At 42.2% G+C, this 27,324-nt stretch overlaps 2 protein-coding genes across 4 annotated transcripts in view; one reads left to right on the top strand and one right to left on the bottom strand.

The window, feature by feature from the left end:
• Nucleotides 1–25,407, top strand: part of bnc1 (basonuclin zinc finger protein 1) — a 35,988-nt gene extending 10,581 nt beyond the window's left edge. The window contains exons 1-5 of one of the 3 annotated variants that reach the window (XM_064336552.1): nucleotides 9,333–9,767; nucleotides 19,201–19,303; nucleotides 19,405–19,640; nucleotides 20,378–22,341; nucleotides 22,530–25,407. In XM_064336552.1, the coding sequence (XP_064192622.1) occupies nucleotides 9,759–9,767; nucleotides 19,201–19,303; nucleotides 19,405–19,640; nucleotides 20,378–22,341; nucleotides 22,530–23,199 (2,982 nt within the window). In that variant the 5' untranslated portion in view covers nucleotides 9,333–9,758 and the 3' untranslated portion in view covers nucleotides 23,200–25,407. Of the gene's footprint in view, nucleotides 1–9,332; nucleotides 9,768–11,322; nucleotides 11,794–19,200; nucleotides 19,304–19,404; nucleotides 19,641–20,377; nucleotides 22,342–22,529 lie in introns of those variants that run through there. The other 2 variants (XM_064336550.1, XM_064336553.1) reach the window with 2 other exon arrangements.
• Nucleotides 13,965–27,324, bottom strand: part of LOC135255413 (transmembrane 6 superfamily member 1-like) — a 33,983-nt gene continuing 20,623 nt past the window's right edge. Inside the window, exon 10 of the mRNA XM_064336559.1 lies at nucleotides 13,965–17,767. Within this exon, the coding sequence (XP_064192629.1) occupies nucleotides 17,720–17,767 (48 nt within the window). The 3' untranslated portion in view covers nucleotides 13,965–17,719. The remainder of the gene's footprint in view (nucleotides 17,768–27,324) is intronic.

Raw genomic sequence — 27,324 nt, 5'->3', positions numbered from 1 at the left:
GATGGTCTGGTGGGCTAACGAAGGCAGAAGTTGTGATTTGAAGCGGGTTTCAGACAGGCAGTGCAGTCCGATTCGCCTGGAGAGAGTCCGTGATTGGCAGGGTATGATGTTTGCGCGTTGCCGTGGCGCACGGATTTCCCCCCAAGGTGCGCCGGTAGAGGAGGAGGTCTCTCTCCTGTGACCCTGTTTCCTGCTCTTCTGGGGGTGGTGGGGGGAGGTGGCCTTCCCATCAGTCTTGTGAACGGTCTCTAGCAGAAGGAGACTTATCCTTGACCAAAAGCACCTCTGTGGTAATTACTGTCTCCGCACAGGTAGCACATGCAGTCTAGATTTTCCCTTTTTTAAAGAAAACATTAATTATGTTTTTAAATTCACAGTCAAAAGAAAAGCTTGTGCTGCAAAACGCGCCAGGCTGTCTACAGTATTTTACTGTGATGGATGCAGTTGGTTTGTGTATACAGAAATGTGGGCCACAACCGCATTGACACAGTTATACAGTAGCAGTAATAATGAAGAAACAAGATCCCTCAAAAAAAGCATAGATGTATTGTCCTTTAGCACTATATTCATATTTTATAGTTAAAGGTTATAAAATATATAAAGAAAAATGACCATTTTTAACTGAGCATAAATAGGGAAATGTATGATTGTTTCAGGAAAGTAGAAAAAAAATGTGTAGTGTATGAAATCTTTCTAGGTCACAAAATGGGTTTTGCTTTGTAGTCTTATGACGGAAAGGGCATTTCTTATCCTCAGATGCACGTAGTGTTGCTGAGCTTGGGGGTCTGTGGGTCTTGCATGGAGGGGCCTGGCCTGTGCGCTTCGTTAGGGCAGTGCTGATTGGAACTGTCGTCCAGTGGCGTTGGTCCACGAACGGGCCATCTGAACCTTGGCGCAGGGCGGAGTGGGGCGCGCTGCCAGGCTCCTGTCAGGCCTGCACGCCCCAACACAGACCAGCCCGGGGCAGTGCGTCACTATCAACGCTCCGCAAGCTGTGGACCAGATCAGGAGATAGCGCCGAAGACATACCACCTCACCCCCACCCTGCCATTACGTTCAGCAACAAATATAGTGCGGAGTTCTCTTTCTCCTTTTTCACATATTTGATTGTTGCCAGGGTTTTTCCCTTAATTTAGATTTTGACCATCTGTTGTGATTGTTTCTATGTGGGAGATCAGGGTTAAAGGGGTATATGTGTGGTGAGTGGAGAGACATTTGTTTCCTTTTTCTTTAAATAAAAAAAAAGAAAGTGGGATTTTTGCTTTTTGCCTTTTCACTTGGACTGATGGGTAATTGGTGCCTCGTGGGCTGTTTTTTTTTTTTTGGGTGGGGAGGGGAGTAGGGCTGGACGGGGTCGAGGGTGGGCGGCGCAACCCGAGGAGAGGAACAGACTGCCCTCGGAACACCGGCCAGAAGGTTCCAGACCAGAACATTTTATTTTTCTCTTTCCAAATGAGACCGAAACAACATGAAGGCACGCACACGTGAAAACAATCACCCGAGTTTCTCCGCTTCGCTGTTATTGATTCACTTATTCCCCACAGAAAAGTTGTGCTCTCCACAACACCTGGGTTTGACACCAACTGGTGTGAGGTCAGGATATGTCACTGCAATCCATGCCTGCTGAAAGAGTTTTCAATATGACTCACCGTCCAGCTCTGTGTCTCCTGCCGGCAGGTCACCACAATGCCCAGACAACAAGATGGACAAGGCGTTTGCCATTACGGCTTGTTTTCATTTCTTTTGGCATGAGAATATACATACTGTAATAGTTAGACAGTCGCAAGTTGAAGTAGTACGTCTGTGGTATCATTGCTCAGCCAAATAACCAAGAAAAAAAATTCCATATATGTTTTGCTGGTAAAATCCCATTGCTGACCAAGGGCAGTGTTGCACAAATTCAACTTTTCTATAAAAATGCCACTATTTTCTTAGTGCCGTGTAAATGATATTCCTTTATATTTCAAAACTCATTCACTGCAGTGGAGTCCCTTGGAGTTGTTCAAGGTGAAAGTGAGCGTATAACCTGGAACAATAAGTTGACTTTTCTTCTTGTTAATTCCTTCTGAGCTGAAAGAAAGCTCCTGAAGGGGCGCACGCCTCGTTTCATGTGCTGACAAAGTGTTCGGAACTCGCTTTTCAATTAAATTAACTCCAATTAAATTATCACAGTTTCTCTGGGAGCTATTCACTATGAGCCAATGATTCATGTGCGAGACTTGGGACGGGGACTGTAATCATTGAGGCCCTTTTTCCCTAATTTGGAGCTTTAATAGAGCCTTATGCACTTCCACAAGCTTTATGGCCTGAAATTAACACGTTATCACTTTGATGGCCACTGATACTACAGAGAAATATTTTCTGACCACTGAAAAACATGTATTGTTGCTTAAATTCTTCGAGGAGAATGAAATACTAAGCACCACAATGATTACACTTGCTGCTCTCCATTTGTTTTTTCTTCTGATCAGGGAAGTAACTTCACAAGCTGTGCAGAACAGCTATTTATTTGTTTTAGGGATTTTCCAGTGATTACCCAGTTTTGAATTTATGGTACAATTTATATATATTGCTCTCTAAACAATGCCCGAATTTGTTGCTTGAAGCTGGGGTTTCAGGTAATTTTTTAAAAGTGTCATCTTCAAGCTTTTTACAATTTGAGCTGGAGGCAGGCTTTAGAGTCATTCTCACCTGCAGAAATATAACCTTGAGTCGGCTCCTGTCTCTAACACTGCTGCTCTTAACATGCATGCATTCCATTCAAAATTGTCATTGCTTGAGCTGTAACAAAATTCCTACAAGTACAATTATATGGAGGAAGAATGTTATTTAACTACTAACACTGACCGACCCCACACATACCTTCTCTTCTTATGTATTTGGATGACTGATTTTCTTTCTTTCATTTCTGTGACACATTTTTAAGGGTTAGTTAATGTCCTGAATGTTGTCCTTTATCATTTCAAAGTCACTTGCACGGATTAAGCCTAGTCTCTTCTCCTGAATGCAAGTCAGATGTGGTGTGTAGGAGTGTGGTTTGGAGCTCCTCTTCGTATTTGTCATTGGAAATGAGTCAGTGGGACAGATGTACGCAGGTACAGGAGGCCAGCGACCCACTGGGGGTGTGTGGAGCTCACAGGAAGGCAGTGTGTGGGAGGGGGGATTCCTGGCCTCAGTGCCACGTTGCTCCTGGTGCGTCTGTGTCAGCGCGAAAGGCCACAGGCAGGCCGAATCCTCCTTAAATGCTAAGTGTTGTCCCCTGTTGAAAGATCCCAGAAACCTCTCTACCTTTCAAGGCTCCTGGGTCACTCGTTTGTCATCATGACCTCTGACCTGTGCAGGCCAGCGGGCCGGCAGGAATGTCAGGGATGTTTACCTTGGGTGAGACTGATGGTGTCCAGGTGGCTTTTTTTTCAGTAGTCTGCTGTTATGCAGCCAGGGGTTCTGCCGCTAACCCTTAGAGACCTCTGGAGTAATGTTTGAATCGGAAAAGACAAAACCAAAATGGTCCTGTACAGAAAATTGCAGCTACAGAGGATGTGTGTGCTCAGTAGATTTCTGTGAAGCCTTGTGAATGTCTGTGAATGTTCTCCCTCCTTTCTATCAAACACATTTTGCTTTTACAAAAAAAGAAAAGGGGTGACAATTCCATGCTGCACCGTGTCAAATGTCAGAAGGAGCTTGGATGTTGCAAGTCATTCAGTCTCCACAGACTTCAACATTTTTACAGCTTTTAAATGCCTTATAGCAGTTCTGTACGGTATTTATTGCTCTTAGTCAGCCCTAACTCCCCTCTGGCTCCCCACTCTGGTGAACGACAGGGCTCAGAATTCTGGTACTGGCCTGGGACAGGAATATCTTGTCTTTCCCCTAACACGAAATTCACCTTTAGCCAGCTGCGGTACAAACCAGGGTATCGAAAACACTTCAAGCTATAACAATACCATCTATCACTAGATATCCATGATGGCTTTCTCTAGTGCTCTTCAGCTGTAACTTGTGGAAAGTTTTCCATTTCCCCTCCTCCCGCACACCATCTAAAGAGGCCATTAAACACTGTTGTAATGCAAACAGTAATTCTAAAGAGACCAAACAGGTGTCAGATATAAAGGGATGTGCTTCTAATGTACCCATTACATGATGCGAGGGCAGATTATTATAAAAGCATCTCCATCTAATGTGGACGCGTCTGATCAATACCAGACTAGCAGGATGGAGGGACGGGGAAAGGGAACAGCTTTATTAATCTCTCTTCTCTCCATTCTCCTGCGACCCGATGGTCGCACAGTCATCATAGCGAGGAAGGCCCGACTTGTTAAGAATGTGGGGCCAATTATGTACAGCTCCCTGGGAAGGGAAAAAAAGATTAGTGTTTGCTGCTCCTGAGCGCCGCAAAATAAAACGTAAAGAAACGCCGAGATGTATTTCATTCAGCCGTACCAGAGGAGTTCAGTATTGCTCCGCCAACAATATAACGGTAAACGTGGCGTCGCTATGTGATGGCCCGTGACATGCTAAGAGTAAAGTTTTTGCTTAAATTTGTGTTTCTGAAGTTTCTACGGAGAGTGGTTTCCGGAGTGATTCTGCGTGAGGTCTGCCAAGTAGTGATTATTAAATGCAACAAAGGTTTATGATGAAGTCAAGTGTCTGAAAGAAGGCTTCATTATTTTGTGACTAATGCACTTTCCTGCAGGTATCCCTTGTATGGCACACATAAAGATCTCAACACATTCCATTAAAAATACATGAAATCGACATCCAGGTGGTTCTCATAATAGTTTCACTATTACGCTAGGCACTGTCCAAACTTGTCAGTCATGAATATTCTTTTCCAGAAGCTAATGACACTAAAAAGTAGAGGGACAGAGAATATTTTAGTGAAGTTTATAGGGCAATTTAGATTAGAAATGAAATAACGGAAGGCATAAAGAAATAATACCAGCCATTGTTTAGCTGGAATTGTGGTTTTTGATTTGGAAATCGGTTTAATTGGAGATTAAGAGATCCTGATGGTCCTTTTGAAATTCTTTATATTTTGTGTACTTTTTGTGTTTTTTGTCAATGTTTCTTTTACAATGCTTTTTTTGTCCTCATTCTAATAAGTGTTCTAAAAATATTTGGTCATAAGTTATGGAAATTATTTATAGCCAAAATAGTAGATGTAGTATATGACAAGCGAGAAGTGCCCATGTATTTATAAACCTCATTCACTGCTTCAGTTGAATTATGAAATGTATGTATTGTATATGTGTTACTTCAGTTCTTCAATAATTCACTCACTTAGCAAAATGTATATAGTGTCTGTGGTCTGTTTTTCTCCTAATACAAATATGAATTTAATTCACTATACCATCAGCATACTCTGTAACTACACTCTAATGGCAAACAAATGTCTCCAATGTTTCCACAGGCCTGGGTTCAGCTAAGCATGGCTGTGGTTTTGATGCATTTACATTACCTCCAGATACACTTTGGCCTGGCCTGGTCTCTGCCAGCTGAGCTTTAATAGATATGTTTTCGCTTTTTGAATTTTTAGAACGAGGAGTTCATTCAGACATGCCTCCTAAAAACAAACAGAGAAAAAAGGGATCCGCCTTTTTTGTTTTAATAGTTCACTATGGAAAATCAGTTGGATATGAAAGTGTTGTTCAAGATTTTACTCATATACACCTTCCATAGCCTGTAGCTGCTGCTAATTATTTTTGCAACTCTATAGTTTAAACAGCTCTGTGACTTGATCATATTGAGCTCTGATTTACAGTAATGTGACATTTTTTGTATCTATAATAAGATTACTAAGATGCCCATCAAGTTCATTTTATAGAGGTAATGCAATTGTTCTGTCCTAAGGCTCCTTTAATAGCAGCTTGCAGCATTTTGTGATTAGAGAAGCTATTCTACATATGATCTGCAGACACACAGTGCAGTTGAATGGTGTATATTGACTGCACTAATTACCTAACATTAGTCTCTTGATTTACTCAAATGAGCCTATTTAAGTCATACGATACAAACATATTACTGAACTGCTCTCCTAAGTATGTTTTGTGTGATTTCCCTGCTAGAAAGTATGGCAACAAAAATCAATAACAAAGGTTAACACTCATCAAAATGATAAGGGACTGTATTATAACTATAAGATGATTATAATTACTCTGGCATGGCGTATCCGCTGGTCTGTAGGGGAATAGAGGAGGACATGTGACCTCTGAAGCTGCTGGGAGGAACCCAGGGTCATGTGTGCCGGCATGAACTAAAAAAAAAGAAAAAAAGTGTGAATTCAACCTTTTAGGATGGTTTTGAGCCAACGCAGTACAAGCCATATAGGTTTGAAAGTGGCCAGTGAACACACAGCGAAACTAATGTCATCCAGCCTTTTCTGTGTCATTAGACACACACTTCAATCTCTGATCATGTTTTTCTCCGGCTAAACAGCTTTGACTCTCAACAATTTATGCTGCCGTTTAGGTGATTCTGAAGAGGACACGGGCTCTTTTTTACCTTTTCTTCTCATGCAATTTGATTCAAAGTGACCTTCTAAAATTGCCCCCCATTGAATAATGGACTGAAATTGCGGATAACTCCAACCATTTTGAGGGAAGTCTGGTGCCTAGTGGAGTCCCTCGAGTCAGCTAGCAAGAGTGGGCAGTAATGGGTCCCCTTTTGGCCTTTTTTATTGTCAGTTAAAGTCAGACACATGGCTGTCTTTAAAAAGTAAAAAGCCGCACTAATGCCAGCTGGCCATGTCTGGGCAGGTCTTCGCTGTGCCTCCGCTAGCCCATCTATGTTCCGCTAATGGAGGCTGGACTTCTTCCACCATGGCAAATGTTTAGCCGGACTAGAAAGAGATGTTGCCCAGCAGGTTGACATTGTATCGACTTCTCTATAAACAGTCACTTTCGGGAGAGGAGAAACGCAAGCAAAAAAAGTCCCAAACTCTGCTGCACCTGAGAGCAAAGAGCATCAACTTGACAAAGAATATGCTTCTTCAACACTTTTTTTCCCCCATGTAAATGTATTCATTTCCATATGTCCATTTGTGCTAGGGACAGCGTAATGTATGTAAAAACCAAAGGATCTGTTTACATTCAATCTCTATAGTGGTCGTAGAGAATGCTGACCTGCACATTAATGAAAGTTTCCCGGTTTTAATATAATTAAGGATGTATGGCAAATGGCAGTTGTTAGTTTGTTTAGCACAGCCCAATCTTTCGTCCCACTGTTAAAATGTATTTTACATCTGAGCATAAGTTGGCAATGACATGTTTGAAAAGGCCACATAAAATAAGATATTACCTCTTATGGCCCAATGTGACTCAGCAGATTTTTCTCGATTTTTCTCTTTGATCCCAACTTATATGGCGTTGCTAACCTCAAAACTATGAGAGATGGAATCATATTTATATAACATTGGAGTGCCTACTAATACTGCACTTTAGGAAATCAAATGGCAAACATTTAAGTATTTCACAGGACACCCCCTCATACACTAGTCATACAGTGATGTATTGTGGTTAGCTAGCTCTTCAAGTGCTGCCCTAAGGCAAGGAAAAGACTGGTGGCATTGAGTAATACATGTAGAAAAACAGCAATTTCACAATTAACAGTATCATCTAAATCCTGTCCGCTCCTTCGGGTTACTTTTATATGCGTCCCCTAGGTATAGGATTTCAGAAGCGTTTAAATGGAATTTGGCGTCTTTCCTTCATAGAACTTCTGCTTGTCTTGCCACACATGGTTGACTGGATGTTATCCAAGTATGGTGTGATATATGGATTTAAAAATAACAGCTTTGATGTCCTGTATTTCTATCAGTGTTCCATCTGCTTTTTATGGAATATCAAAATGGTTTATTTATGTTCACAATTCATTTATAGGTACACAGCTGGTTGTTTAATGGCTGCTGGTAATTCCGGAATGTTGCTATCCACCATTTTTAATGATTTCTTTGTTTATTTATAAACAGCAGTGGTGGAGTGGCCAATAAAATGTGGTCAGTTGCTGTATGAGAATATTCTATGGTGAGTTTTTCACCTAATAACTCAACTCCTAGACTTAGACAAAACATGCCTGTTAAAACTTGCATTGTAATTTGTGGATTAGCAGCCGCACCTAAGGGGTTACATCAGAATTAAGATGTTTTGTTCTAGCAGCAGATGCACCTTTTTTTGAAGTGACTTTAAAGAACTGTTCCCATTAGCCATGGATTTGAATGCCTCCCACTATGAACCATAACCTGCCTTTTCACCCTTTCAGCTCTGTAGAGCCCAGGTTACAAAAAGAGAGTTTGGAAAACCTCACTCGGCTTTAGGAGAACTTGGACTGCGCTCTGTGACCTTTTGTATGCTGCCTTTGTGGATTGGACGGATGCTATGACATATATGCAATGTTACTATTCCATTTTACAGCTCCGGTGTTCTCAGAGCTCCAACCAAATGGAATATCATACAAAAGATGTTTCTTTTCTGTGAAGTTGGCAGTTTTTTTCCTCTCTTCTAAAAAGCAGAGTACATGAGGATACATGTACTACTAATGCAGTACATATACTTTTTTTAAATCAAATATTTAAAAAAAAAAAGAAAAAAGATCATAAAACAGCATTTCACTGGAGACCATCGCGATCATGAGTAAAAGGGGTTTTGCCCTTGTGCCGCGAGAGCTGTTATCACTTAGAGTACTGGTCTGTATGAAAGTGGTATCACATTGTCATTGAGTCTGGAGGCTGCATCGCCTAACTCTTGAATTTGTAATGGTTAAGTAAGGAAATTGAAACAGAAAAGTTTTAGTTCAGTTATTTGTACTAAGTACACACATGGCTTTAAAAGATAGGCTCCTGTTCCTAAAAAAAATGCTCAGTGCAGACACTGACACATTCCTGGCGGCACAAGGTATAACTTGTTATTGGGGCTGTTCACAGAAGTGTTGAGAAAAACACAGACACACATACACACACACACACACACACACACAAGCACACACACACACACACACACGCAAGCACGCACACATATACACACACACATCCACAGCACAGCACTGGAGCGAGCTTCAAGTGGTGCTGCATTGATTTAATGCTTTGCTGAGGCTGCCGGAGAAGAGAGAGGTAGAATCTCTCCAGACTGCATTAGGAGCGCCTCAAGCCTTTGTGATTCCTTTTGATCAGATCTCTGTGAAAGATGAGTGTCATGCCCTCTTCAAGCCAGCTGTGAGGGGACTGCCCTGTGACTCGGGGGGTGGGGGAGTGGGGGAGTGGGGGGTTGGGGTGGGGGGGGCGGGATTGGGGGTTGTGCTCAGACACACCAGGCTGGGGCTTGCAGGGGAGAGGCAGCTCCTGAGGTGAGGAGCAGCTCTGGAGAGTCCGCCGAGTGGGAGGATCTCATTCCACTCCCCTGTGCCCAGTTTCAACACACCACACATCTTGAGTAGTTTAGATCCAGACCACAGCAAACAAAAGAGGAAAGAGAAGGGGGGAAAAAAAGGTGTGTGGAAGAGGAGAGTGTGTGTTTGTGTATGTGAGGTTGAGCTTGTTGAGGAGTGTGTGCGTGTATGTGCGCGCGTGTGTGTGAGTGTGTGTGTGCATGCCTGCGTGTGTGAAAGAGCAAGCAAGCGTGTGTGTGACAGACTGTGAGAGAGCCGGCGTGTAATGGCTCCTCTGCCATAATACTTGTACAGACAGGAGAGTTGGGAGCAGTTCTTTTGTAGGACTCGAAGGGAATGGCAAACTGCATGGTTACCCTGGAAACACCCATTTAAAGAGAATGGCTGAGGTAAGAAAAGCATGTTGTGTACATGCTACTTTTCTTTCTTTTTAACGGCACCTTCCAAGTCATTCCAGAGCTGTGAAACTGATCGTATTAAAAGAAAGGGAAGACGTTTTTCAATGTTAACGTGCTCTCATTTTAGGGAATGCCCTGTGTTTGGGGGAATCCTTTTGCCACACATGTGGCATGAAGCATTGTGTGTATCTCAACTTCAGCATGTTTTTGGAGCACTTAATCGATGGTAACGGTAGCAGGTCTAGAAGAAGGCAGTACTTTTTTGCCGGGTACAGGTTTGCTTAAGCTTTAGGTGTTTCTCTTGTATATGAGCTGTTATTGTCCTTACACGCCACAAGGGGCTGGATTTTGAGGCAACTCCCATAAAACAAAACTAAAACTTTCATAGGAGGAAGATATGCATTTCACTCATACTGACAGAATCTTTCCTTACTGACACCCCCGCCAGCCCCCTCCCTTTCTGTAAGAACTCATCTTTGTTTCATGTTGAAGTGTGACTGGCAGACTTCAGAGATTTTATTTAGTGTTTCTTTGTTGGGTTTCATTAATACTGTGCTTTTCATCTGGTTTCTGTGCTGATCTACAGTGCACCACAGCTCCTGTGTGCACTCTTGCTTTTAGCTCCTTTACAGCTGGCAACCATCCCACGACTATTGGAATGTAATTCAAGACCAGAGCAATGTTTTGTCGCAGCCTTAATGCAACAATTAGTAGTGCTGTCTGTGTCCTTGTTAATATCAGCAGCAGTGGTCTCTCTTTCACTTGCTCTTGCACGCTTGCTCTCTCTCTTTCTCTCCTGTTCTCTCTATCAATGTCAGATTTGACTTCTTGTCCATATGATAGGACGGTGACAAACTAGTGAATGCCGAAGATAAACAATAGCGGCGATATGAAAAGCTTGTTCAGTAGGAATTTACATGGGGAAGATGTTCTCTGAAACCTTTCTATACAACTATATCTTTCTCATAATAATCATGTGCTATTTTCAGTATGAATTTTTTGGGTCTTTGAAATGATGTGTGTAATATATTGAATATAATATTCCTCTTTTGCGTAACATTAATCAGATTTTCTGGCTAATTTATAAAGTCTGTTCTGATGTGTTGCAAGCAACCTAGTACAGTGAAAATAATGACTAATTATTGATACATAATGACATTTGCACATTTGTTTTTTATTTTGAATATTTAAAATTGGAATAATGACAGGAAGTGGAATAAAGAGCAAGGGAAACACACACCTGCCTTCTCTCAAGGTCTGTTAATTGACAAAAGGAGTGTATGTGTGTGTGTGTGTATACAAATACACACACAGAGACACACACACATACTGTATATACAGCTACCAAGGTTAGCCAGATTACTGTTTTTTCCCCCCACGCTGGTGAAATATCAGTGGCTAGCCCCCTGGACCGCATAGGCTGAATGTTTCGTTTGTGTGTGTGTGTGAGTGTGCACGTCTGTGCCTCTGTGCATGTGTGTGTGTGTGCACGTCTGTGCCTCTGTGCGTGTGTGTGTGCCTGCGTGTGTATGTGTGTGCCTGTGGGTGTGTGTGTGTGTGTGTGCGTGTGTGTTTGCGCGCGCTAGCTCAGAGTTATGCCGTGCAGGCCCCGGGGCGTGTTGGGCTGCTTTGTGCCTCTGCAGCCTGCGAGTGGAGTGAGCTTCATTAGTTTCATCATGGTCCATCAGCGCGGGGCTGGTGCTGCAGGCCCCTTCCAGCCAGTCTCTGAGCATGATCCACTCCGCGCTGCACTGGATAAGCTGGCGAGGATTTGTCAGCCAGATGTGACAAGATTGTCAAGAGGCAAGCAAAGAGGGGAGATCTGATATTAATCAGCACATAGCTCGGAGCCAAACTTTCTCAGAGGCAGTGTACTAACATGTTCTTCTCATTTACTGCTTTTCTTTGTGGTCTCAAAGCTGCCACTGTCTCATTTTCAGACGGTTAGAGGTAGAATCCTGTAAAAACCTTTTTTTTCCTTTACTTGTCCAGTTGGAAGTCTGTTATGGAGATTCAGGTAAAGCTGTCTTTTTTTGTTTCATAGTGTGTATTTATAGAAGAAGGATTCTGTGTTTGTTGTATTTGTTCCTGATGTTCTCTAAATTAAGGAGTGTTTTAACTTAACTTGCTTCCTTTGGTACCATAAAAAGCATTAATCAAAGGCACCCAGTTAGTGCTAGTAGGGGCTTCTGTACAGTCCAGATTTTGTTGTCTTGTACACTTTATCTGCTCATTACAGAAGAGTTTTATATTTTACTCTTTGTTTTCTGTCTGGAAAAAAATCATTTGTTTGAAGTATATTTATTTGTGTGAAGTACTGATTGAGTTGAACATGAAATAGCTGCAATTTGCACTTTAAAATGTGTATTGCTATTGGTTTTAAAAAAAAACAGTAAAAACGCTTAGAGTAAAAACAGTATAAAAACAAAGTATTTGCTGTAGAGCCGGCTGCTTTCTCTTTTCATAACATCCTTTTATGTGCTATCATCAGTGAAAGAACTTTTCAGTTCTACATGAGTAGCTACTGTACTGTACAAATCTCATTACACCACTAGCACTCGAGGAAAATCTTGTTGTCCCAACTTGGGGGATGCCAGGGTGTGGGGGAGTGGGGGGTGCAGTGAAGGGGCATAGTTTTTTTAAATTTATTAACATTTGTCTGTTAAGGAAGACAATTCTGGTTATTGGCTTTTCAATGAGAATATTTTTGTATTTTGTTGTTCTGTGCCAAAAAAAAAAAAAAACAAGATAACATTTTTGGAGCAGTTTCTACGAAACTCTATCTGTGTTTTAACATGTTTTAAATTCACCAAGCTTTCCATCATAGCACTGGTTGTTGTATTTGCATTTGTCATCAATTAGTCTTTTCCTGTCAGGCATGTGTGTGAGGGGTGTGATTTATTTATGCATCTGTGGCTTCTGTCTGTGTGTCTCGCTGTAATGCGCATATTTTTATAAGCATGAGAAAGTGATTTGCACCAGGAAATTTATAATCCGTATTCCATAAATCTCACTCATTATGGTGGAGGTGTTGATATTTTTTCCACATCGAATGGAACCTCTTCTCATGCACCATGGATCATTACCAGGACATGGAATTTAATTAGAATAATATGTGTGAGAAGTTCCACGGTGTCTGAGTGTTTTTCAGCCTGTGGTGCTCTTTGCTTGTAATTGAAGAAAGAACATGGAAACAGTTGTCGCTGTTACCGATTTCACACAAGTGCCCCACGCTGAACTCCTTCGTGGTTCGTTCACATTGCATTGCTGAAGCTCCATAATGACTGCTGCGCTCCACTTTATTAACAGCACTTGCTGACAGTTAGCCACACTGACAGTCGCCAAAATCGACTGCTTGTCTTAACTGCAGTCGACTGGATGAGGATGTACAGCATCTGATTTGTTTTGGAGCGGCTTTTGCCATATATCCAGGGTGGATTTATGGCATCCCATCTGCGACTGCTTTTAGGCTTCGATCGTCCATTCCAAGTTTGCTGAGAGATATTTATGTTTCGGGGGTTTTTTGTGGCAAGATTACATTGCCACAAGATTACATGACAGTGATTATCTGTGCTGGATCAATCGGCCATTTTTGATCCACAGAACTTATCAGCCGTTTCTTCACATTCTATTGAGAGGGGAATGAATGTCTTCACTTTTGTCTGTTCTAATTTGACCTCCCTTGGTATTAAGCATCCTTCTACACAGTGGGGCTTTGTACACTGTACTAAGCTTTTCATAACTGATTTGTTTTATGGCAAATTATTTTTACAAGTCTGCTCAATATTCTCACCGTGTCAATTAGCAGCTGTTCTCTCATGTACTGCTTAGGGTCCACAAATGCTGTTGAGTCTATAAACTAGGATAGAGGTAGTGTACATACGAGTAGATTTATTTTTAAGAGCTGGAGTGTACATTTTTCTTTACCCCTTCAGGATGTTATGGCTTTGACTCTTAAGTGACATGAGACAGGGTGCCAGTATCCTTCAACATTAAATAATTCTCACATTCATGACAATTTGTCACACTTGGCAGACTTGAGTTCAAACAGAACTCTTAGACAGGAAGCACATGGATAATGAAATACTCTCATGTGCATTGTGCGAAGTCAGTGCTTGTAGAAGCTGCAGTTACCTTGTTTTTCAGTTTGTATCTATTGTGCTACGTTTTCATGTCTTTATATGAGTTACACATGTTAAGGGAATTGAGTTTAATTGGCTGAGATATTGTGCACAGAAAGGAATGAGAGAAAATGTGCAAGCATTGTTTTAGACCCATATGTGTCATTGCCTTTCTCACTCCTTGAAGGTGTGGTCCTTGTGTGGTGCTGATGTGTTCTTGTTGAGCATTACCACTTTTTCCTGTCCTGTGTTTTCCCCTCTGTGGGTGTTAGCTGTGCAAGCCAGTGTTTGAGCCATATGTCTGGTGGATGGCTTACACCAGAAATCCTCCCGCCTACAGACGCATGTTATCACTTAGGTCTGGTCTTCGTGGTATGCTGTGACTTTCTCAGACTCCCCTGGCTTGCTTGTTCAGACTGTGTTAGCTAGCCCTCCTGGAGAACCTGGCTTCATTTTAACTACAGCCAAGGAGCATTTAATTGGAACAAATGACTGCAAACGGTGGTGAAAGTGCAGATTTACTGCATTGTAAGCACACATTAGACACACAGAAACTACAATTACAGAGCAGTTACACTGAAGATACACTACATTTAGGCTGTCTTCCAACCGCAAGGGAGCCAGTATGAAATCAATTCAATATAAGAAAGAGTACAATTTCTAAAGCTTAAAGACCACTTCTTAACATATCCATTCAAGTAAAATGTGATTATATATTTTTCTCTGACTACTCGTGCACATGATGGTCTACCTATATTTTAACTCTGACATTTCTTGTAGACGGGTCTTGAGATTTTTGTTGTTGTGGAATGGGTAGGACAATACTGTAAATGCGTAACTGCTTTACTGCTTAGCAGATTGACCCTAGGATGAGACTGAGTGTCAGATCTGCAAAATGGAATGCATGTTGGAATGCATTTGACATCATTATATTCCGTTATAATTATAGAATTGAACGCACTCAAAGCCATTTTCACTGTTCACAGTTTTTTTCGATGAATCTGGCTTTCTCGGTTACACAGATTTTTTTTTTTTTTAACATGGTCAAAGTTTTTTTTTGTAATAATATATTAATTTGTGGCTGTCTAGAGTTATTGGTTGAAGTATTTTTTGTGCTAATCACAATGCCTTGAGAAAAATATTGAGGATTTTTTTTATTTAAAATGTTAGACATTACAGTGAGGGAAAAAAAATCTTTTAAGGAGCTGAGAGCGGATCCTCTTAGAGAGAATCTCTGCACACATCTGCTTCACATTTCTCAGGCTGTAGAACACAATACCCAGGAGCTGAGTGACAGTATTAGCAGGGAAACAAAAAAATAAAGATTACAAAAAAAGATTTTTCCATTAATATTTTTTTCTTCCCCACCACATTCTCAGTGATATAGGAGCTATGAGCTTTTCCGATGGAAGCTAACTAGCTGGGAAATGCATTACTTTGCTCAAGACATTAAAATATTAAAATATCTGATGACAAAGCAACAACCGATTTTGTGTCACCCTCTTACTTTGAGCAAATCAAAAGCTGGACATATGGAGTCCATTAATTCCTGGTACATCCTTGTTGTGAAAGCATATTGTTTTAAGATGGCGTGGCAGGCTGAACATTCATCATATAAATACCAACACTTAGTCATGATACGCTGATGGAATCCATTACGTTAACGGTACTTGGTAGAATTCGTTTAAATGCTAATGGCTGCTCTGAACCTTATGTCGCTTGCTGAAGGAAAGTGTATTTGCAGTTGTCAGTCTTTCATTCACTCCCTCTCATCTATCAAAGGGGGACTGCAGCTAAGGGATGTGTAAGTGTCTTATGCACCTTCTGAGAGCATTTCAAGAGTGAGCTTCTGTCTCTGTCAGCAGCAGAGATCTAGGGTATTGTTCAAATGGCAAATAGTTGTGTCTTGTTTACCAAAGTTCTCAAAGAGGGGTTTAGGCTTGAGAGCATTTTTTAATAGGCATTAAAAATGGCATCATGTTGGCTCTTCTGACTGTAAGTCAGATTTGTATTCTACTATGGGCTACGAGAATAAAAATAATTTGAATACATTAACTGAAATAAATTATGCTGCCTCATTAAATAAAACATACCTGTCATGGTGGGGGATTTTCCCCTCTGATTTCAAAATTAAAGCCTCAAATCTTCAATATTCAATTGTATGTATTTTTTTTTTGCTTGCTTCAATTTTAACATGACATTGCAGCTTATACAGCTAACTTGTATTATTACATATTAGAAAAACAAACTGGAATGAATGTACAGAAATGCAAGGGGTGTGCTGTGTTCATAAGAAGCTTTGAGTCCTTTGAAATGGCTTGTCAGATTGACTTCACAGGGGATGAAAGATAAAAAATGTTCCGGTTCAAGTTCATGTAATGAATAGCTAATTAAGAAAAATTGCTGCAAACCGGGAATGGTGGCATTTCCACCTCTCTGTGTCCACTGGAACTGATTGAGATGTATATTAGACGCAACAGCAAAGGAACAGTGTGTGTGTAATGGGATTATATTAATTGGACCATGTTCGTTTTGTGTCTGATAATGATGGGATTTGGCTGCTTTAAGACACAAGGTTCCACACGTCACTTCATTCTTTTAAATGAAAATCAGGTGCTTCGCTGGTGCAGGGAAGTCTACATTAAAGTATTTCTGGTAATTAAACTCAAGCACGAGTCAGATTTGATTAAAAAGTGGCCCCTTTTTGCTGTTGACTGCATGTGCTTGAAGGTTACTCCAAGTGTGTCAGAATTAAAAATGCACGCTCAACATGCATTATTGATGACCTAGAACAGGGACAAAAAGAACTTTAAGGCTTAGCATGTATGATTGGAATAGAAGAGGTTCCATAATGATTAACTCACAATTCTTAGTTCAGCATGGTGGTAATTCTGGGAAAAAAATTAAATAAATTAAAAAGTCGTACAAATGTTTTAAAATCTACTTATGATCTATGTGTATTGAAAAAGTAAAAGAAAAATCTATATCAATTGAATTTTGTTCTTTAAGTTATTTTCGCTGCACTATTAGTTTCATGCTATGAATTATTGCTTGTTCTGTGCTGCAGCAAAATTTTAAATGGCACCAAATAGTTGCCATTTAAACCAGGCCAAAAATTAAGTGACAATTGTAATATCATATGTTTTTGTATTTTAAAGAAGCAGAGCTGATGTTAAATGCAGTGGACACAGATATGTTCTTAGACAGGCATAATTTGTATTTTCACAGTCTTTTCTGTTTCATAGTGGTGTATTCTGAGAAAAAAAACTATATGACAAAAGAGCACCAGTATAGGAAAAAAAAACATGACAAAGTTATGCTACAACACAAACGTTCAATTTTTCACTTGGACCACAAAACTACAATAACTTATGAATGACCACATGTAGGTCTACTGTGTTAAAATGTAATTTTTGGTTTTTCAGCTTCATTGCTGCTGCTTACAGGGAGATTTGACATGAAAAAGAAAGAGTGGATTCATTTTTTAAAAATCTATCTGTAGATTCTGTGAGGCCACGTTGTCTGTTGTTGAGTTGTCCCCTTAGCCTTTTGCCGAAGAACAGGTCTGCTGGGGAAGGAACAGATATGATTCAGCTGCATAACACTTGCCTGGCTGAAACAATGCCAGCGCAGACATACGGTCCGCTGTTCTGACATCAGTTCAGTACAGCTGAATGGAGCGCTCCACCTCTCTGTGGTCAGTGGGAAGATTGCCTGTGGCCCCAGAGCTCTTCCTGTGGAGACAACGAGGAGGGCGAGCCACACCTCGCAGAGCAGCCCTGCCCTCTGGGGGTAGCGATATCTCCGCTGAGCTGGCTCCTCTCATTCATGGAACACTGGCTCACTCACTGCGGCATTTCGAGAAACCACCTAAGAAAATTAGAAGAAGTTTTTGGCCTTTTCTGCTTATTTGACTTTTAAGATTTAAAAAAAAAAAAATGAAAACCATGAATCCACACGCCAGTATGAAACCATATGCGGGCCACTGGCTGGTGCTACAATCTCACGGTGGCCTTCCCTCGACAGAGGCAGCGGAGTTTTTCCACAGAAAGAAGGGTGGTGGGGGATGATGAGGGGCCTGTCGCCAAGCTGTGAGGTAGACGCTCAGTCACACATTCATCTGAGGCCACGTAAGACCAGCCTCCATAGTGGACAGGAAGCTCAAAACAGCAGCAGGCAAAATGACAAACACTGACTCAAGCGCGTGTCATGAAATTTAAACCCCATTAGAGTGTAGAGAATGGCTCCCTGCCCACCATAAATTACAGTGCTTCTAGTGGGTGAGTGGCTGGAGATTTCATGTCTTCATATTGCAGTGGTGGTACTGGTGTATGGTGGCTGGTGAAGTTGTGTCCCCATTGTTTTAGGCAACGGGTGTGGCTGGATCTATCCTACACACATCAGGGGCAATCTCTGTCTGCCTGGAGCACTTTGTTAAATGACATGCCCTGCACCTTCCCAGTAAATACATGACCCTCAGTTCCTTATGCCTCTTAAAATATATTCAATAAAATGGTGTATCATGTACAGATTAGACTGGTATTGACCACTTCCAGATGTGAAACTATTTCAATCTGACTGGGTAACAGAAAAATAGGAAAGGTTTCACAAAACCTTTTTATTCACAAAAAAACGTATTTCTCATGCAAGTCAGTTGTCAATGAAACATTGATGAATTCAAGAATCTTTACACTGCACAATACAATTGAGCAATACATGTATGTTTTCCTATTATGTCAGCATACAGTGTGCACGAAGATTCACTGCTCTGATTGAAAGTTTTCAACCTGAGTGATACCCTCAGAAATAGCAAAAGCATACAGTAGCTTTGCATGTTTGAATGTATTGTTTTGTCATGTCTGTGTTTGAATGTTAGAGAACCACAATGGAAATAAGCCTGCTGGCTTTCTTGCATTTCTGTCCTCGGCGATGTTTAAAGGATTACTGTCAGCTATGCAGTCTTATGAAATCTCATTTTTAAATTGCAAAAAATTCATTAGTTCATTCATTAATTCATTCATTGAATGCAGAAAGGAAGAAACATCCACAGGGAGCACCATATTTCTGTTCTCCCCTCACCACTGAAGGGGATGGTTTTGGATTTTTTCACTATTCACTATGATTTTTGTTTCACTTTTGTACCACACTATGATCTGCCTATATATTGCTTCATGTTGAATTTCACATGTATCAACAACCGCTGCGTCCCTATGGCTTAGTGCAGCTCCAAATCCACGGTATGTTTTCCAGCTTTTCTGTTCTGAAGCCAGTGTGCTCACAGTTGCTTTGTTTCTCACCGACAGGCTATTTGCTGCACCCTGGTAAACTGCAACTGTGAGAGTTTCAAGCCAGGGAAGCTGAAGAGGCGGCAATGTGAGCACTGCAAACACGGATGGGTAGCGCATGGTAAGGCTGGACCCAAGCCACCACCACATAGCTACACGTAGACAAAAAAAAATGCACCTTTTTTCAATTTGTGCTTTTTTTGTGCGTGTTTTGTCTGGCAGCACTGAGCAAGCTGAAAGTGCACCACATGTATCAGGGCAGCCAGGTGGAGATAGTCCACTCCAACGTGGTCTTCGACATCTGCAGCCTGATGCTGTACGGGACGCAGGCCATCCCGGTGCGGCTGAAGATCCTGCTGGACCGGCTCTTCAGCGTGCTCAAGCAGGAGGAGGTCGTCCAGATCCTCAACGCGCTGGACTGGACTCTGCAGGACTACATCCGTGGCTATGTGCTGCAGGTGCGGCCCTTTCGCTCAAAAAAGTAACAACAGGTTAAAGCGATGAGCCCTGGCAAGGATATCATTTTTGTGATTTGTATCTGAGAATCCTCTTCCCTCTCAAACATTCCATTAAAGAAATGGAGAGCCGACCCCCTCCCATTAAATATTTAAATAATTAGCAAATATTATTTTGTAAAGTTGCCATAGCAAGCCACCGCTGTGGCACTAGCTATTAGTATGATATCAAATATTCAGGCCTTTGCATTTAATGTACGTTAGCTCCTCTAATAGTGAATGTAAAATCGAAATTCTCAACAGGCTATCAAATGAATGCTGTATGATGAAATATTTACCATGGTGACAGCGTGAAGTTGCAGCTTGACTTTCAAAGACTGGTAGCGCTCATGAGTAATTACAGCTGTGCTGAGAAGGACAGCTGCTGGATCGATGTGAAACCATCTCCCCTCTGATCTCACTCACCCTCCCTTGCATGTAATTGGACTTGGAGGGGGAAAGTCCACTTGATTTAAATTAGGAAAAATTAAGACAAAGATGAAACGCATTAATGCATTAATTACACACCCCCTTTTTTACGTCTGTATACATGAAGCTGTGTAGAATTTTTTATTTGAATACGTCAGTGTGCTTAGGGCTGTGTTGCCCTTAATCTTAATTCCCCTGGGTACAAATTCTTCACCATTCAAATTTATAATTCAGCTCGAAGGCTGTGAACTGAATTCCATTTCATTTTTCAGGACGTTACGGGCAAAGTGCTGGACCGTTGGGCGATTATGACCTTCGAGGAAGAAATAGCTACACTGCAGCAGTTTCTGCGCTTCGGGGAGACCAAGTCGATCGTTGAGCTCATGGCCATTCAGGACAAAGAAGGGCAGGCAGTGGTCGTGCCCAGCACCAGAACCAACTCCGACATCCGGACCTTCATCGAGGGCAGCACCCAGCGCAGCCCGAGCCTGCCCAACAAGGTGGAGAAGCTGAGCACCAGCAATGTGCATCACTTTGAGAACTTCATCAACAGCATGGCCTTCATGCTGCCCTTTCAGTTCCTGAGCTCAGTCCCAGCCCCGCTGCTTGGCTCCTCCTCCGGCTCTTTCCTCCTGGGGCAGGACCTGAGGCGGGAGCAGCAGTGCAGGACCGAAGATCCCGCCCCTGTCCCCGCCTCTGCCACTGAGGGCAGCCTGCTGGGTTCCAGCTCCGCCTCCTTCATCTCAGACATGGAAAAGGGCGATAATCCCCTGGACTCTGCCACGCCTAAAGTGGAGGCTGAGGACTTCCCAACCAGCGACAATTATTCGGATGCCCCCTCCACTCCCTGCACACCCTCCATGAGCTCTGATGTCATGCAGATGTCTCCCGAGAGCAAGATGAGATCCCTGGAGAAGAGCGGCAGTGGGCTCAAGAAAGGCCGCGTCTTCTGCAGCGCCTGTGAAAAGACCTTCTACGACAAGGGCACCTTGAAGATCCACTACAACGCCGTGCACCTGAAGATCAAGCACAAGTGCACCATCGAGGGCTGCAACATGGTCTTCAGCTCCCTGCGCAGCCGCAACCGCCACAGCGCCAACCCCAACCCCCGCCTGCACATGCCCATGAACCGCAACAACCGCGACAAGGACCTGAGGGGCGGCCTGTCTGTGGCCAGTTCCCCGGAGAGAGAGAAAAGGCCAGAGTTTGGCGCCGTCCCCGCCGAAGGCCGGACGGGCTCCAGCTACATCGTCAACAGCGCCGACTCCAAGCTGCAGAGTGGGTTCCCCAGCATCAGCCAGAGCGGGATCTTATTCCCCAACCTGAAGACGGTCCAGCCTGTCCTGCCCTTCTATCGCAGCCTCGTCACTCCCGCCGAGCTTGCCAACACCCCCGGCGCTCTGCCCTCCCTGCCGCTGATCTCCTCGTCTGTTCTGGCCAAGCCCGCCGTCACGGAGCCTTCCGCTGACCCCATACCAAAGAAGAAATCCCGCAAGTCCAGCATGCCCATAAAAATCGAGAAAGAAGCAGTGGAGTCCGCGGGGGACCTGGAGGGCGAGAGCAGCGCGGACGAGGAGATCCCCCCGCCGGCGAGGGAGAAGGACGAGTCCGACAGCGGCAGCTACGTTTGCGAGAAGCAGGCGGCGGGCGACAGGGAGGACTGCGGCGTCATTCAGGCCACGGACCGGGAGAACCCCGCCGCCCTGCCGAGGGCCCTGGACTTCCGGTCGAACACGCCGCACGGCGCCAGCAGGGAGGAGGACGGGCCGCAGCACGCAGACGCCGGGGTGAGGTACACGCTGGAAGGCAGCGTGATAATGTGCGCGTCTCCCTTCGACGCCAGCCAGAAAGAGAACCACGGGCTCGCCAGCGCGGCTCTGGGCCTGGAGGCGGACAACTGCTCAGGCACGCAGTCCGGAAACAAAGCCTCCGGGGGCGACCGCGCAGAGACTGACCACAGGGCCACAAACGGAGGACTGTTTAAAATATTAATAAACAGCAAGGAGGCCCCGGAGCTGTGCGCGGAGGACTACGAGGACGGCTTCGCGCACACGGATCCGCAGGCTGTCTGCTCGGACAGGGAGGACCTGCCCCGCCACTGCGAGATCTGCAGCAAAACCTTCAAAAACCCGTACAGTGTGAAAATGCACTACCGCAACGTTCACCTGAAAGAAATGCACATGTGCACTGTGGACGGCTGCCACGCCGCCTTCCCATCCAGGAGAAGCAGAGACAGGTGAGACTCCAGCCGCGCCACTGTCAACTGAACTGAAGCATGAAATTACACACTTAACGAAACATTTAAACCGCCGCGCTCCTTACCCCTCCTAATCTTAAACCAAAGAAAGTGCGTATGCCGAAAGCGTTTCTTTTTGTGTGTGCGGTGTTTGATTTTTGTAACCTTCCCATTTTTGTAACCTTCAGGCACAGTGCAAATCTGAACCTACACCACAAGCTGTTGACCAAAGACCATTATGGAGCACCAAGCACAATCTACCCCAGCTCTTCTCTTTGCAGAGATACACCTGTCGACTATCGCCAGGATTTCCCCTTAAAGGACCCTGTCGGGCAGACATCTGTGATATTCAAAGGAAACAACAGGATGGGTTTGGTCTTTCCCATGAGTAAGACCGCCGAGAGCGGGCTGGAGCCACTCGGGGAGGCGGACATGACGGATGAGGCCGTGCTGGACCTCAGCACCACCAAGTCGGGGGGCAGCGTGCGCTCCTCTTGGGACTCGGACGGAGGCAGCGAGGAAGGCTTCCCCATGGAGGACAGCGACGAGAGCTGCGATGGAATAAGTCTGGCCTCCAAAGAGGGACTGCACCTGAACCTGGCAGAGAGACCCAGCAGCTGCCCCACACAGCACATGCAGGGCAGCTCCCCAATCACCTGCCACATCTGCCAGAAGGTGTACAGCAACAAGGGCACGTTCAGGGCTCACTACAAAACCGTTCACCTCCGGCTGCTGCACAAATGCAAAGTCCCCGGGTGCGACACCACGTTCTCGTCCGTCAGGAGTCGGAACAGACACAGCCAGAACCCCAACCTGCACAGAAACTTGACTGCAAGCACAGCACATGATCAGGAATAGCCTGAGTGCTTCTTTCAAATGGGTTGCAATTGACTTAATTTGTGCTATTGACAGCTCAAATAAAAATTATATTGATAATAATCCCTTTCCTTGAGAAATTGATATGACAAGAAGAGGTGTTGTGGGTGCTTTTTCCCCGAAATCACCGTGAAGTTAATATTTTTGGAGTACACTTTAATTTCTGTGCAACATGAATGGTACAGAAAGCACATTTCCCCAGAAGTTCACTAAAGTTCATGTTGAAAGGGGTTTTATCGATTTATCTTTCAGGTACTTCTGGTTGTATTTTCATTGAAAAAAGTAAACAACTAACAATATCATGAAACATGTCAATTAACTGAGTAACTTGAAACAACCAAACCTACTGGTTACATTTAAAACATTTGTAAAAAGAAAAAAAAAGAAAATGAAATGAAACACAATTGCAAGTTGAAAGTTGTACTTTTTCCTGATAAAATTGGTTTACATCCACTTTGTCCTGAATAAATACTTAAAATATTAAGGAATGACTATGTGTACAACATATTTACTGGGTCAATGTTGAGTATTTCTGCATTTGGAAAAATAAGCTCTGAAAAAATAAATACAGATCTTTAAACCTGGGAATATATTTTCAAGTACCTCAAGCCTGATCAGAACACTGGTCTGATGAGGCCTTTTTTTGTTGAATTTACATTCATGTCTATCACAGTAAAGCAGCAGTTTGTTTCGTATTACATCACAAGGAAATGTCTACTTCATATGTGGCATCTTAGTCATTGTCTCCACTTTTTTTATTTCTATGCACTTACAAGTATGTAACGATCAAGACATTTCTTGCCTTACAGTATGTTTCACATAAGTCCAGGTCTGGTTGCTATGGGACCCACAGTACCCATTCTAACCCAGCATACTTGGTACAATGTTATTATTTTGTTGTGTCCTAATTGCATTTCAATCAGCGGTACTGTGTGAACTGTTTAAAATGTTCTTGTTAATTAGTGTTGGCCTGATCTGATGTCCACATTTTCTCGTGAATTAGAGTATTGTTTTGATGGAAGCGGCTGTGAAGTCTTAGGTTTGTGGCATTTTCAGACTATGATCCTTAAAAAAAAGTCTTTGTTGAAAATGTGTTGTGTACTTGCTAAATTATTGTTTGGTATTTTTTGTATAGCTTTGTTTTTCTTCCATCTTATGTTGTTGCTAAAACCTAAAGTTGACCAAAGATTTATCTCTGATGAGGTGTTTAAAAATCCTTGTACATGGGGGTAATCAGTATTAAACAGCAGTTTTAGATCATTTGAGATGTTTTCAAGCCGTCAGTAAGTGTATCAAGGCTAAACAGTGCTTGAACTTGGGCTCTGTTCAAAAAGCTATAAATTGTGTTATTTAAAGAATTGTATATTTTTCCAGTTCTTTGTGTAAACAAATTTGATGTTGCCATTTTTGTCAACTCAAGCCATGAAATATAACCATGTAAATATGCTGCTTGCTTGTCTTTTCATTGCGGACATTTGAACAATGATGATCTGGAGTGTTCAATCTAATACGAAAAAGGTGCTCAATGTGGGTGTAGGTTTTTTGTTTCAGCCCAGCAGTAATACACCCGATTCAGCTGATGAACTAATCATGGTCTTCAATCAAGACCTTGGCAAGTAGAATCAGGTGTCATAGTGCTGGGCTAAAACAAAAATCAACATCCACACCGGCCCTTTTCGGATTGCACACCCCTGATATAGATGTTTTTGATTAATTGAGCATTAAAAGCTGTTGGTGTAAAATTAACAGGACACAACACTTAAAACAAGGTACTGTAAAAAAAAAAAAAAAAAGTCTTACACTGACAAAGAGACAATGAAAGCTATGAACAGAGCCCAACATCAAAATCTAGTCACAAAAGATCTGTACTATGTTTATTTAATTGTATATTTTGTGAATAGAAACATTTGTACTCTTAAAGAAACCAAAAAAACTTAACACTGTATCTGGCTTTATATTGGATGTATCATCTATTTGCATCTATGGTAATTAATTTACAGGATGGTCAAAACACATTTCTCAAACTAGTGTTCTATTATGCTTCACTTGTTTGTTTCTCAGTGTGCTTTTGTAACTTTGTTTTATTACGCATATAATTAAAAATGTGCTATATTACCATTTCTTTGTCATGCTATGAGTTTTTGTAATAACAAGCTACAACATTAATAAACATCCATATTTTTTGATTTATTGTAATGGTATTCATTCTTGCTAAATAAAAAGCCATATTTGTTTGCATGCTTTTGTTCAGCTTGACAGTCATAACTCTTCTGTCACAAAAAATGTTTTCTACACAAAAATGTGCAAAAGAAAATGTTTTTATAAGGCAGGTAACATAAAAATAGCTGTAATTAAAGTGACTAATAAAAACAATGTTTCTTGTAGCTGTGTATTCCTTCCTTGTAGACTTGCTCTGACTATTGCAGAACAATCTTTAAAATAAAAAAGTAGCAAGAAACATTCATTTCAGTCACATGCACACACAAATAATTTTTTTTTTTTTAAACAAATCAGTTACAGTGAGCTCATTAGTGTTTCTGCTAAAGTCAACAGCCTGTGGCAAAGAAATCAAACTTGCTGAGAACACTGTGGAAGGAGTGATGTCATGAAGAACCTGTCCTCAGGTCTCGTGGTGAGTTAGTCTTAGGGTTGAGCTAAGGTCATTACCTGTTGGCTCCAACAGCTGTCTTCCACACACACATGGTTTACGTAGGGAACCAACAGACACGTTACAAAGACATTTAACACAGTCAGTAAGGAAACATGTCTTTCCAAAGAAAAAAAAAACCTGCCTCACCTTCTTAGAGCAAGACAGGATTAAATAAATTGTGAACTAATACGCTGGACAAATGTGTTCATGAAATCACTCAGGACAGTGTCATCTCACATTGTAGTCTACATGTTTAGGGCATAGAACTAAAGTTGAAGCGGAAAAGGTACTGTAGGAATTCTACACTATAAAATGTTCAGTAGTTCTTTGGTATGCAATATCCAGAACACTGCAGCACCCCTTCCAACTTAAAAACACTACTGACTAAAGCATTACATAACTCACTAGATATAGTCAACCCACAACTGTAATTTCCATTTGTAGGAAGCTATTCATCACCACTTATAATCTAAAATGGCAAATCCTAATGAGTAGACTGATCATTTTGCACTGATGTGGAAATCTAGTGCCACTCTAAAGCCTACTGCTAGGCTGTTATTTCAGTAAGTGCTGTACATCATAAGTATTCCAATGTGGTGCTTGAGCATTTGTTTCATGCAACGGCATGCAAACCGAGCTGTGTGTGTAAAAATATTTATAAGGCGACTGAATCTTGGCCACCTTTCACTCTCCTGAGATCCTGTGAGTCACATTGCTAGGAGCCACCAAAAGTTCCTCAGTAAAGCTCTCCTTTATGGCAGCTGGCCGACGTGCTCCATACAGTCTTTGTGAAGCACTAATATCAGCCCACACAGTGGGGTTAAGTTCTGGAGAAGTGCAAGGAGTAAGGAGAATGGATTGTCCACAGGGTCTTTGAAAACCTGATAAATACCAAGGGGGTATTACTGAGTACAACTGAGACAGATGGGCTGCAGATGACTTCTTCCTCAAACTACACAAAAGGGTTGAGAGGGGTTTCAAAAAGATCATAGACACAGAATTTACATTAACCCACACCACTCAACCAATGCTCATAGTACAACTTGCCCATCGGCCATTAGTTTGTATTATGAGGAATAAACTAATTATTGCCACTAGCCATATTTGTATTACTTTATAATACATATTTTGTTTGTGCAGCTTTTTATAAAGTCACCAATCATATACAGTAGAAATCAAAATATATATTTCGATTAGGGGTACACTTTTTATGTTCCCTGAACATTTTTCTTAATATTTTCTAGTTCTCTAAACAGTTTCACATAAAACAAATGGGAACTCAAATTTAAGCGTAAGCTTAAAGTACGATTTCAAGGTATCCATGACCGAAAAGAATCCCTTGTGCACCCCCTATCAAAGAAAAAAAATGACCCGACTGTTAAATCCGTAATTCTACTCCGTATAGATGTAGCTCCATCTAGTGACGGCATGTAGCCTATACATACAAGAGAATCCAC

The sequence above is a fragment of the Anguilla rostrata genome, chromosome 5, assembly GCF_018555375.3.
Source record: "Anguilla rostrata isolate EN2019 chromosome 5, ASM1855537v3, whole genome shotgun sequence".
Classification (NCBI taxonomy): Eukaryota; Metazoa; Chordata; class Actinopteri; order Anguilliformes; family Anguillidae; genus Anguilla; species Anguilla rostrata.
Note: the sequence above shows the minus strand (reverse complement) of the source record. Positions and strands in the feature narration are given on the sequence as shown.